The following is a 14,412-nucleotide window of genomic DNA, read 5'->3' on the forward strand; positions in this document are numbered from 1 at the left end:
TGTTAATGTTTTCAACCTGAAAAATAATTGGTGTGAATACAATGATATACTTGAGATATGAGGAAAATACATTGGGTAAAATATTCTTGTTTAAGAAAGATGACTTCAGAAAAAAATTTTTTAGAATGATTTGTTTTAAAAGACTTCTACCAGGAATGATTTAAGTAAGAATTAAAGTTTTGATGTTTAAAGAGAGAATGTCTCAGCTATTTGATGGTAGAGTAGCACAGTGCAATGAGAACATGCTTTAGAATCAGGGAGCTTTGAGTTGTGTGATATTGAGCGAGTTTGATATGATATTTTATTTTTCTCCTCTGTAAAAGGGTCTTGATATGCCTACATAAAATAGGATTGTAACGAAAACTGAATTAGTTAAATGATATATGCTAAATATTTGGCCCATAGAAGGAATTCAGTATGTGGTGGTCATGTCAGTGAAATAGCAAATTCCCCTTAATGGTAAGAAAATTATGCATTTTGAATTTATTTTTGTCATTAGGCAACATCATTCAAAGGGTGCAGGAAGATTCTAGCTAGGAATCTGGTCTTATCCTTTTTTCTGTTCAATTTTAAGGTTATTAATGATAAGACATCATTAATAATAATCATCAAATAATCAATAACAAATTTGGGGCAGTTTACCTGCTATGGTAACTTGCACCAGTGCTTGGCTCTTTTGAAAGACGAATGCTACATCAAATTAAGGCAAGGAAGGAATTAACAGTGTTTGTTAAAGATAGTTCTTCATTTTTAAAAATAGGCATGTCAACTACAGCACTGTAAATAATTATAGTGGAAAAGTAGAAATACCAAGATGACTACTTTTTTTATTTGACATAGTTAATTCACACAGAACTTATATTCTACGAACTTTCCAATTTTCAACTATTTTTGATCTACAAAAGTGGTTAGTGTATATGGCTCAACATAAGCATTACTAAAGCAAAGATAATTTATTCATTATCTTATTTTGTTTCTACAAATGAGACAAGAGATAAAAAGATGCATGGAGTTACATATCCTGTATTGTACATTTGTCAAATAATTTCTATACAGAAAATAGAAAAAATATATTTGGGGAGATAGAAAGCTATCAGTAGTATTTGCTATCCTCATAAACTTGGTTTCATATTTAACATTTGATTTCGCCCAGTCAGGAGTAACTCAAATATGAACTCCAGGCAATTCTTCAGCTTCAGAATAGGAAATTAGTTTATGCTTCCTAGTTGATCTTGAGTGCATTTTCCAATTGCACTGAGTGGTCACTATGCTTTCTTTGTGTGTGACATTTTGACTTTTCTGAGCCCTCAGAATTATTTCTGACCCTGGATAACTTAGCAGATTAATGAGACTTTTATTGAGTGTTAGAAAAGTAGCTGGGCTACTGACTTAAAGATGATGAAGATTGCTTTTCCTTGAATAAGCACTTGATTTTATTTTCACTTTAAAGATTGTCTTCTGGAAACATTAAAATACCTTGGTGAATTTACTAACTAGATTTTGGTGGAGTAAGAGTTACAATTAATGAGTTAACATTTTGCTGATATCTTTAGAAACTAACCATTAAGCCCCAAGGTTTGCCTATGAAGATTTGCACCTTTCTATGCAGAATTGTACCTTTCTACTTTAAGAAGTCATTTCATCTAAACAGAATCTCCTGCCTGCATTGGCTAATGGCAGAAATTCAACATCATTAGCTAAATTAATTGTTTCATGTGGGTTGTTCTTTAGAATGTTATAAACTGTAATAGAATTACCAAGTTGAAGGCAATTAATTGGATGTACTTCAAATATATTCTAACCAAATGCTATACCTAGCATTCTCTGTAACTGTTTAGAAACTACCAAAAGAAAACTGTTGATGAATCTTAGTGCCATCAAAATAGCCCAACTAGAACAGTTTTAAAACGCCTCATATCTGTATGGTTTGTATCACCTCAGAATGTGATGACCCAGATTGATGACTGAGAAGGTCATCACTATGATTACTGCCTCTTAAGTATTATTCCAGTGCGTCATATTTTTAAAGGAGAAAGTGAGACGTTGGAATACTTTTTCTAGGTTTTTAAAGCCTATGCATCATGGAGGGAGGAATAGAAGGCATGTTCCTCATGTCTAGGTCTCATGTGTTAGAAAAGAAGTTGAAGATTCAGATCCCAACACAAGTGCCACAGAGGTACACAGATGAGTGGAGATGGCACACGGTCTCAGGATCAGAAAGAGCGGGAAGGCTGAAAACTGTGAAGAATTTGAAAGCAAGTCCCTTGGCTCCACTGGTTGTTGTCATATGGGAATGTGGTTCCAGTAAAGCCAGATACTGTGATTTTTCAAATAAATTCACATATATGGAATTGCATATGAAATAATTACACGCTTAAACGTTGGTAACTAACCCATGGCTCAAATAAAATACATCTGTGGGTGCTGGGGAAGCAACCTTTGGATCAGATTCTAACACCCCTATACATATACAAGTGCTATTAAAAACAATGTTGAAATGCTGTCCTTCATCAATGCTTAATATATTGATATATTAATAATCAATAAAGGAAAATTATTCAATTTAATTATTCAAATTAATCAAAGAAGATTTTTTTAGAAGCAACTAAGATATTAATCAACAGATAGTAGGTACATAGGTGCCCACTAGATTGCTGTGACACATTCATTATCATGAATTGTTTTTTTTTTTTTTTTGAGACAAGGTGTGGCTCCATCACCCAGGCTTGAGTGCAAGTGCTGCAATCATAGCTCACCACAACCTTGAAACCCTAGGCTCAAGGAATCCTCTTTCCTCAGCCTCCTGAGTAGCTGGAACTATAGGTGTGTGCTACCATGCCAGGTTAATTTTTTTTTAATTTTTTTTATTTTTTGGTAGAGACAGTATTTCACTTTTTTTTGCCCAGGTTGGTCTCAAACTCCTGGGCTCAAGGGATACTCCTGCCTCAGCCTCCCAAAGTGCTGGGATTCCAGGTGTGAGCCACTGTGCCTGGTCCATTATCATGAATATTTAAAAAGATAGAAATATTTGCTGCCTTTCTCTGGTTTATTAGTGTGTTTGTTGAGGGAAAAAAAAAGATTTCCTGAGAGAGTCGTAAATTATTAGGAATGGAATATTAATAAAGGATGAAAGTTATATTGAAAGGGTATACTAGATACTACAAAAGCTGGCAGTGTAATAAAAAGACTTTTCAAGTTTCTTCTCAGCATCATGTTTTTTAATTAAACAAAAAATGAGTAGTGGTGATAGATACAGTAAAGAAGAGAAAATTAGAATATGTTATTATCCTAGATTGTGGCCCTCAAATTAAAAGAGTGTATTTGACAAAGTTGAAATGAAAATTTCATGTAAATTTAAGATGAGAAAAAAGTGAAGAAATATATAGATTCTATGAAATAATTTGTAGTTCCCTGAGGACTAAGAAAAGACATTTAGAAAATCATGGAGTACAATGTGTCATTTAACTACTGCAGACAGTGTTCAGCATCTGTCCAGCGGACGAAGCAAAGGGCAAGGAATCAAGGTCCATTTCTATTTCTGGCATTGATACCTCTGGGCCCTAGAAAACCAGTGTTACCCTGCAGCACTCAGGCCACTCCATTGTTAAGAAAAGACCATGCATATCCTAAATGAATTCTATGCGTTATTTTCGATGGCTATAAACCATTTGTAGATTTTAAAAACTGAGGCTACCGCAAAAGCAAGGAATGTGATTCTCTCTATATACAATTTACAGAATTAATGAAGAATCGCAATAGTTAGCCAGCAATCAGGTATGTACTAGAATATTCTTGTTTGCATTTCAACTCTGCTCATTCTGGAACCCATTGTGTTTCTTTCCAGGCAATGTCCTATAACTTTCGCTTTGCATTCAATTTAAATAAAGAAAGCAGCTCTAGGATGGTTCATCATTTAAACTGTGGTCTTAATATTCTCCCTTGGAAACTGAGGCAGCCGTATATGTGAGGCTACAGTTAGGCAAGAAGATAAATAAGTTACATGCTAAAATCCAGAAGTCCAGCTATCACACAGGAATTATATAAAGTTCATCGTCCTTGTTTGTATTGTTTACAAGTTGTTCTTCAGCGGCTTTGAGTGAGACACTAACTTTGTATCTGACTTACAGTCTTACCTTTTTTCTTTAGAAAAATAGAACACGAATGAGGAATTTGAAGACAAACATTATAGATACAAAATACACTTACCTCTCTCTTACAGCGTGATGCACAATATGGAAAATAGTATCTTTTATTTCTACCTACTCTAATTACACATGAGGCATTGAACCAATTCCCAAATAAAAGCGAACATAAATAGTATACACTTTATAGAAGAAATCATTCTCTTCTATTACCTAATAAATAACTTGTAAGAAATTTGATGAGTCGATGTTGCTAAAGGCAATGTATCACGTAACCTTCTTGGGAATTGGCTTCCGTAAGCACAATACTATCATAGTTCTCATCAATTCAATTACATCGAATTACAAGTACATTTTGCATGCATATACATATATACATCTATTATGTATGCACACTTTTAAAAAAGCATTGAAGGTAATATATCAATCAGAAGCTCTAGAATATAAAACATAGAAGAAAGGAAGGATTATCTGCAAACCCTTGGATGAATTTTGTGCAATGAGCTCAACACAAGACACGTACCCTTAATGCATATTAGCATATTAGAAGACTCTTACTGGCAAAGGGAATAGATTTCTAAAACAAGTCTACTTTGCAAATGGTCCCTCCCAAACCAATTCCTATTGATACTGTACCTTCCGGAGGGGTTTGAGCTTGGTCTCCATTATGAAGTCATACTTGCAGAGCTCACAGCAACGTGTATCTGAGCTCTTTATCCACTGGTGGAGGCAGGACTGGTGGACAAAGCGCAGTGTTCCAGTGCAGCGACAGGGTGTGATGAGGGGGCTCTCTTCATCCCCTTCGCAGTGACAGATTCTGTGGAAAGACGCAGCAGCCAGCATGAGATTTCCCAGAGAACATTTCTCACCTGTGTTGTTTCTGCCCTTGCTTATACCAGGGCTGTTAGAAACAGCAACCTAAGATTCAGAACACTTGGACATTTCACTCCAACTTTAATGCTGGAACCAAATCTATGACCAATACAGATTAAGCATTCCTAACCTAAAAATCCTTAATCTGAAATGCTCCCCAATCCAAAACTTTTTGAGCACCAACACAATGCCGTAAGTCGAAAATTCCATTTAGTCAAAATCTAGTTGCACAATCCAAAGTTTATTCACTACTCCGAAGGGAAAAGTAAAATTACCTTCAGGCTATGTGTACAAGGTATATATGAAACATAAATGAATTCTGTGTTTAGACTTGGGTTGCATCCCCAGGATATCTCATTATGTATCTGCAAATATTGCCAAATCAAAAAAAAAAAAAAAAAATCCCCAATCCAACACACTTCTAGTCCTACCCAAAATATCTCATTACATACATGCAAATATTCCAAAATCCCCCCAAAACTGAAATTGGAGACACTTCCAGCTCCAATCATTTTGGAAAAAGAATACTCAACCTGTATTAATTGACTTTTACTTTTATGGTCATTGCTGGACTCAAATCATGTAATAAGTTGTGCATTACACACCAGCACATCAACAATGCACTGTCATTTCATTCATACATGGAAGTCAATTTTAATAGCACCACTATTGTGTTATGTCCCCAATTTAATCTATTTAATAGGATACTATCTATGCGCTTTCATATATAAAAGTTACGAGTTTTAAGTATTCTAAGGAATATTATAGTTTGGTAAACTTTATTGTGTTACTTCAATAATATCAGACCATGGCATAAAATTTATTAAATATGGTATCTTACCAATGTGGAAAAGTTCTCAAAAAATTTTAAGGTATAATGAAGGAACGAAGTTAATACAAGATGTCTTAGCTTGAAAATATTACAGATATGTTCTTAGGAAGATGCACACCTATTTGGTTACAACAAATGGTCTAAACTGTCAATAATCATCATTGTCTAAAAAAATCACAAAAATCACTGATCACACAAATTTGAGTACCGCAAATCTTATTGTTTAAAAATGCTAATAAATACATCTACCAATGAATTGAGTTGAATCAGTTTCTGAACTACTATGAATTCTAGTTTCACAGATTTGCAGTCTAAAATCATTTTATCTCATATTCAGATTTTAAAAAGTAATTTATTTTTCTCTTTGGATAAGACAAGTCTCCCATAACTTTAGCTGGTGAATTCAAATCTCAGCCCTTTAATAATCTGAATGATGTAACCAGCAGTTAGACATTGTTAATAAATTTCATTAGAAATGTTGCTTTAAATTTGTTAAACATAGACACTCATATGTTTACTGTAGCACTATTCACCATAGCAAAGACATAGAATCAATCCAGATGCCCATCAGTGGTGGACTGCATAAAGAAAATGTGGCACATTTACACCATGGAATACTATGCAGCCATAAAAAAAATGAAATCATGTCTCTTGCAGAAACATGGATACAGCTGGAGGCCCTTATCCTAAGTGAATTAACACAGAAGCAGAAAAACAAATACTGCATATGCTCACTTATAAGGAGGAGCTAAATATTGCATATGCAGGGATACAAAGATGGAAACAATAAACACTGGATATTGTTAAAGTGGGGGAGGGTGGTGGGAAGTAAAGTTTGAAAAACTACCTATGATGTACTATGTTCACTACTTAGGAAGGAACCATTAGAAGACCAAACTTCAGCAGCATGCAATACACCCATGTAACAAACCTGCACAGGTAGCCCCTAAATCTAAAACAAGATTTTACAAAATGCAACATGAATGTTCAATGTAACATTTAAACTTAAAAAACAAATCTACATAATTACTTTTTTGACCTAAGTCACAATGGCAGGCTGGAAGAATGTATGAATCACTGCTACTGTTCTTTCCTTTACAGTGTATAAAGTGTGTATAGATATAGATATATCAGCTCTCTCCCCAGGGGAAATGAAATGGCTGCTCACTCAGATAGTGCAGAAAGATACAGGAACTGAAACCCAACACTCCCCGAGACCTCAAAGTAAAACAGTATGACAGAGTACACCAGGATTTTGAATGAATTTCTTAAGTAAAAATAAAGTGAGCAAAAAGGAACACTGCCATCTGAAGTTCCGGGGTGGAAGTGCTGGGATAAGAACACAGGGAAAGTCAATATTAATGTCCCCTTCCCCCTGAACTAACTTATGAAGCAGCCACGTTGGGTGTAGCACTACCTATGAAAGGCCAATGTGTTAAGGGAAAATTAAAAATTATCTGAGTGCCTATTTTTAATATAAAAACCTGATATAGCTTCTCTCCAAACCTAGGCCTCAGAAACTGGACTTGTTACACTTTGTATCATGCTTGTTGCCAGTTTAGTGTCATAGCATAGATGTTCAGTAGATGTAAATTGAATGGAATTGAATTCAGTCAACAAAATGACTTACTACAAAAGCAGTCAGTAAAAGTAAATAGAGGCGTCTCCAACACTTAAGTTATAATATTTACTTTTGGAGCCACTGAAATCTAATGAATTATACACAATAAGAGTTTGATATTTCTTAACTCCTTGGACATCCATCTCCTGCCTCCACAGAAAGAAAATCTCTTCAACCGGGGGTCAGTAAACTATGACCCAATTCTGTCCACTGAATATTTTTAATCAATAAAGTCTTATGGGAACACAGTCTTACCCACTGGTTTATGTATTATTTAGAGCTGTGTTTGCAGAGTAACAGCAGAGTTGAGTAGTTGCTGCAGAGACCATCTGGCTGTAGAAACTAAAACATTTACTCTCTGGCAAATGATTCAATTCAATATTTACAATCTGACCCTTTCAGAAAATGTTCACAGATCTCTGCCTTAAAGTACACATGTGGTTCTGAGTTAAAGACAATGTATTAATATTATTGACAATAATAAAAACAAATTTTACAAAATGAATCACTCTAACCTCTGCAATTAACAATAAAACTCAAGTAAAGGTACATAGAGAAACACACAATAAAAATGAAAACCCTGCTTGGCCTGGCATTAATTCCTGTTGCTTCCATGAACAAAATTTCTTATTTGAAAAAAAAAACAAAAACAAAACTGCAGTTAATGCTATCAGATAAGTTCATCAGTAAAAGAAGATTGTGTCAAATGCTCTATAGGTACGAAAAATATTTTGCAGTTCTGATTTTTTCATTGACTTTGAAAAAGTAATTTATTCATAAACTGCTTTAAACAAAGACCTCGCTGATTACTGAGTTCAAAGTGACCTGACCAGTTTACTATCATCCAGCTTCTTATGTCTCATAAAGTTGTTTTTAAAAATTTCTGCTAAAACTACCACCTGAAGCACCACTAACAATATCATTTTCTCATAAAATTAAGGTTATTTCCCATAGGGAAAATCAAAAACTTGGTTCATTTTTCATTCCCATTTCACATGATTTATTTTTACATATTTTTAGCATTTTGAAAATTTTCCAAATTATCTGGCTCAAGTTGAACCCCAGGAGTCTTTTCAAACCATGTTGAGATTGTTCTAAATGAATTTAAAAGCTAAATATCAACTTCAAATATCTACTAGAAATAAAAAATAATGTGACAGTGCCATTAAAGAGAGAATTAAATAATTCCTAAATTGATAAACTTCACAAAAATCACAATCACTGAATTATAAGTGGAAACACAGTAATGAAAACATAAACACGCTTTTCCAACAGAATAATTGTGTAGAAAAGCTGATTTCAATAATGTAATAAAATTGCATTGCGAAATATTCATAATTTTGGCACATTTTTACCTGATGGGAAGTTGGGGCTTGGGAATTCAATGATTCTATAAAATTATTGGTGATCCACATTGGTATCTGTCACCTAGTGACAGTTACAAGCTGAATTCACAGATTTTACTGGCATTTTAGTATTTTACCAGTCTGCTTGCAATCTAATTAGCATATGTTGAGACTTTCACCATTTATGACTGAATAAACTCTTACTTTTACATAATTTCTAGCTATCTGTGAATAGCAGACCACATAATGCTACGCAGCAAATTAAATTTTAGATTGGTGTGTGTGTGTGTGTGTGTGTGTGTGTGTGCGCGTGTGTATGCTTCACATCTCTTGCCTTAATGTTTCAGTTTTGAGAAAAGTAGGGTTTTTTTTTTTTGGTGTTACATATCTTCAAATGGTCTTTAGTATTCCCTGTCCCCATCCTTTGCCAAGGTTTCCTGACACTGGTAGAATCATATTTTTTTCTTCATAAGTTTTTTTTAAAACTCATCACTTGAAAAAAAAAAATCTTTGTGAGGGCCATAGTATTATGCAACTCTGGAATTGTTAAATTCTTTCACTCAATAGTCATTTCATTCACGCACATTTTCTTGGTTCTTGCTATATGCAAAGAAAATCAGACACCTCAGTGTCTTTCATATCTTCTTCCTTTTCTTCCCCACAACTATGTCTTAGTGGCTTTGAATTGTCAACAGAGACACAAAGTATCTTTAAGACTGTGTTCCTTCCATTAGGAAATCATTCTTAAGATATGCAGTTATTTAGATCCTCTTAATATACTGCCACTCTTCAAGAACTCTATCACCAATCATATAAACCCAAACTGCTTCACCTTCTTTTCATATGAGCTTGTACAATTTGAGTTTACCTTACCTATGCAGGCATGTTTTCCACGAGTCTCTGACATACAACCACAGTAGCATGGTACAGAGTTGAACAGCTAATAAGCTGTGGGTTTTGCCACAAATAAGTTACTGCTGTGCCAAGATCTTGATTCCTGTCAGCTTCGAGAGCAGTTTTGAGGTCTTGGTGTGTTGTCCGTTCACCCTGGTTGACTCACAAATGTTATCATGTTTTGCATGTTTTAAAAAATGTTGGGAGACACTGGTGTGGCTATTGAAAATACAATTAGCATTATATTTGTTGTTCCGCCCATCTACACGTGTTAAATTACTTAATCTCTGTGTTTCAAGTTCATCATCAGTAAAATGGGAGAATAGTGGTCACAGACTGTTAGTAAGAATTAAAGTAAATGATCAATTAAGTGATAATTATTAATAATCAATTATTTCGTATGATTATTCAGTGTTGTCATTTAATTGATCACTTAATTTAATCCTTATTAATAGTCTATGACCACTCTTTTTTTTTTTTTTTTTGAGACGGAGTCTCGCTCTGTCGCCCAGGCGGGAGTGCAGTGGCCGGATCTCAGCTCACTGCAAGCTCCGCCTCCCGGGTTTACGCCATTCTCCTGCCTCAGCCTCCCGAGTAGCTGGGACTACAGGCGCCCGCCACCTCGCCCGGCTAGATTTTTGTATTTTTTAGTAGAGACGGGGTTTCACCGTGCTAGCCAGGATGGTCTCGATCTCCTGACCTCGTGATCCGCCCGTCTCGGCCTCCCAAAGTGCTAGGATTACAGGCTTGAGCCACCGCGCCCGGCCGTCTATGACCACTCTTGTCCCATTTTATAGCATAATAGTCTACTAAAAGCAGTATTTTTTAAGATTAATGGTCAGATGATTATTTCCTGAGTGTATTGCATTCTCTATATTAAAGTCTGTCTCTGAGAATTTCCTCAAGTATGTTCTTCATACCTTTGGTATTTTCCCTCCTTTAATAACACCTCATCTAAATTAAGACTCATCTAAATTTCAGACTCACATCCCTAATTAAACAGCCCCTAGTTTTTCCTTCTCTATAATGCTCTCTCCTATTTCTTGAGCTGCCATTGCTCTTAAAGCATATACCACACATATAAACAGTCTCTGTTGTTTGTTAACTGTTTCATTCATGCAAGTTCTGGAATTATGAGCTGAATAAATTCATGTTTAATAATTTTGTGGAGGCAGGATCTTTCTGTGGATTTGTATTGATATTCAGAGTAATTTAAGTTATGAGAATGTTAAGAAGTCAGGATAAAGATGGCAAAGCACTAGACCATAATGGACTGGCTTTCATTAAGCTTCTATTTAAACATTTACAGAACATAGACCAAAAAAAGCCAGCTTAGTCAGAGGATATGGCAATTCTCAGAAGTTGTTACCAATGACCAGTGTTTTGTTTATGTTTGGGGAAAATTCACTTATAGTGAAAGTGAGAAATATGTGATCCTTTTATATACCATGAACTCTTTAATTTGCATTTAAGGAACTAAACTGAGGTGTAACAATTTTATACCCTATCTGAGCAACAGAGGAAGTCAAGCAAACTGATCTGCAGTAGAAAGGAGAAGTAACATACTTCATAAACAGAGAACAAGATGGACAGTAGTTAATATCATTCCGATTAACAGCTGTTTCCAGCTACTCTTACTGACATGGAGCCAGCATGCATTTTTGTACTTAAAACAAAAAGGTATTATAAGCCAGATTTCTAAGGTTTCCTTAACAAAAATGAAGATAGATATCCTAGGCCATCATTCAGCCTGAGATTTAAAATACCTTGAAAACTCAAGTTAAAAATACATTTATGATATAAGAATAAAAATATTTTACTAACAGATAATATTATTTTTGTAATCATAAGTTTCATCATTCTGAATATGTACTCTTTTTTTACATCTGCAGATGAGTGACAGTTCTTCATACATATGAGATTTTTAAAAAGTGTTTTGTTTTCTCAAAGGAATATTTTCAACTCAAAAAAGCTGCTACATAGCATGACTTCCTGAGTTTAATTTCATGCCCTAATTTGTCACCATTGACTTGGTCAAAACCTCAGACCATCTGCACAGAGCTGTAGGGAATGATCAACAACAAAGACAATGACATGGCAATGTCCCTAGCTTTCCTAACTATTTCTGGAGCTGATCCAAGAGTCGCAAGTAATCAGCCACATTTTTTTTTTCCCCCACCAGACATCACAGTGATGGAAAACAGCGGAGAAGAAGATAATGATCACCTTGCTTGGTCAATAATGAAAGCAGAGGAGGCCAAGTCTTATTTGAATTCATAGACATTGAATTCTGAAATGGATTGGGAAGGTGCTATTGGAATTGCTTCCCCTGGGTGTCTCATCCCCTCTGGAGATGGTTCGATGCCACTGATACTAGGATTTTAAATTCTGCTTGGGACTGAGGATTCCCACTGAGATTCTATTCTCATCTAGCCTAGTGGTTCAGTCTTATAGTGGGCCAGAGGCTCTGTGAAGACTTTCTGAGAGGTCTCCATGGGCTCTTGAAACACATTAGATTCCCCCATTCCCTCTATTGACGTGTGTAGCCCTAGGAGTCCCAGTCAGTGTATCTAGCAATAGAATAGATCTTTCTTATTTATCTCAAGATCAGTTCAGACTATCCAAATCCTCCAAATCAGGAGAAATTAAAAGCTGGATTGTGTCTTTTAGGATAATCCCTTCCCTGTTAACCATCGCTTTACTGCCCTCTCTATACTCATTGGTTAGCTCAGAGGACCATGTATTTCTGCATAAAGGAAATGAGTTTCCCCAGTGCCATTTATCTTTCCAGATCCTACCTTACTATTTTGATGACTTGTAGATAAGTAAATAGATAATATATATTGAATGAATATCCGAAGGTTATGATTTTCTCTACATTTGCATATGTCATAAATATTCATTTTACATCAGCTTTGAGATCTTTTGAGGTATATTTGTAAGACTGACAAAATTAAACTAGAGATATTTCTAAGCAAGTGTGCTTAAAGTTATTAGGCTAAATTTTTGTTAGCTGCATACGTTGAAGTAAAATGGCAAACAAAGGGACAGAAAATAAAAACTCATTTGGCTTTAATATGTAGATATAATCAAAGAAATATATGTGGTCAGATACAGAAGAAGGCTTTCATAGATATATAATAACAGAGCTATCAGAAAAATTATGCAGTTATAACCTTTTACTCTTTTTCTTTTCTGCATGTGGCAGAAATTCTTAATTCAAACTGATTTTCTGATCTTTTTTTCTTTTGTGATGGCTAAGTCTTTGAATTTTTGTAAGCTCATCCTCAACCATGACTTCCTTTCAATTTTGTCCACTCATTAATCTTATCTGGCTGAGCATTACATCAAAGAAAGTCTCAAGTTGCCATGGATAATTGACAAAGCAGGCACTTTATTTACAGATAACCAAAAATGCATTGAATTAGAAATACGCCTTTGCATATGAATTCTTCTACAAAGGCAAGTAAGTGAAAAACACTGATGTTTTACAGCAGTTCCAACCACATTGAGTGAAGAATGATCAATTTTTATTCATTTATTCACTCATTCATTCATTCAGTCAACAAATAATTTGTTGCATATGTATATATGCAAGGTTTTATAAGGTTCTATGATAAATATAAAGATGAATTAGTTTCAGTCTTTTTCCTTTAAGAAGTTTATACTATGACAGTTTATGCATCAGACAACTGCAAAATTAGGCAGGATACATTTAAAATGGGATGTGTGCCATATCAAGTGCTGTTATATGCAAAGGAGAGAAAGATCATCTCAGATCTGGGGTCAGGGGAGGGTGGTTAAAGTTTAATGGAAGGTGTGGCATGGGAATTGGAATTGAATTCAGGGTAGAATCATGGCAGATGGAGAAGGATGTTGGTAGAATACACTAGGCATAGAAGATGTTTTCAGCCAACGTTTAGAAGTAGGATTGACTGGGTAATTTGGTAACATTATGTGGCCAAGTATGAAAAGAACATGAAAGTTCTTACTCCAACTAAATACAATATTTAGTACATATTTCGTATATTTATTCATTATATACAATGGATACCACATTATTATATAATAATATAATTAATAATACAATTTTAATAGTGAGATATCATGCTGAAAAATAAAGATTACACAGAGTCTTGTATTTCCCTCAGCCAGTGCCAACACACACACACAAACACACACACACAAACTAACTTTAATTGTATTTGTTTGGAGTAGGAACCTAACACACAATTTGAATAAAAAATTAAGATTACATTAAAAAAATGGGCAAAGGAACTGAAAAGACATTTCTCTAAAGAAGACATACAAATGGTCAACAGCTATATGGAAAGGTGTTCAAAATCACTAATCATCAGAGAAATGCAAATCAGAGTTACAGTGAAATGTCACCTCACACCCATCAGAATGGCTATCAAAACACACACACACACACACACACACACACACACACACACGCCCAAACCCAAACAAAAATGCTCCTGAGAATGTGGAGAAGTTGGAACCCTTGGACACTGTTAGGAATAAAAACGTGCAGAAGCTCTTTAGTTTAATTAGATCCCATTTGTCAATTTTGGCTTTTGCTGCAAAGAAACTACCATCAGAGTCAACAGGCAACCTACAGAATGGGAGAAAATTTTTGCAATCTACTCATCTGACAAAGGGCTAATATCCAGAACCTACAAAGAACTCAAACAAATTTAC

At 34.9% G+C, this 14,412-nt stretch overlaps 1 protein-coding gene across 2 annotated transcripts in view; it reads right to left on the reverse strand.

Annotated features, from left to right (window-relative positions):
• MARCH1 (membrane-associated ring finger (C3HC4) 1, E3 ubiquitin protein ligase) overlaps positions 1–14,412 on the reverse strand; it is a 594,955-nt gene that overhangs the window by 65,177 nt on the left and 515,366 nt on the right. For both annotated transcript variants that reach the window (XM_011983989.1, XM_011983988.1), the window contains exon 5: positions 4,779–4,959. In XM_011983989.1, coding sequence (XP_011839379.1) covers positions 4,779–4,959 — 181 coding nt within the window. The remainder of the gene's footprint in view (positions 1–4,778; positions 4,960–14,412) is intronic.

The sequence above is a fragment of the Mandrillus leucophaeus genome, unplaced genomic scaffold (assembly GCF_000951045.1).
Source record: "Mandrillus leucophaeus isolate KB7577 unplaced genomic scaffold, Mleu.le_1.0 Scaffold259, whole genome shotgun sequence".
Classification (NCBI taxonomy): domain Eukaryota; kingdom Metazoa; phylum Chordata; class Mammalia; order Primates; family Cercopithecidae; genus Mandrillus; species Mandrillus leucophaeus.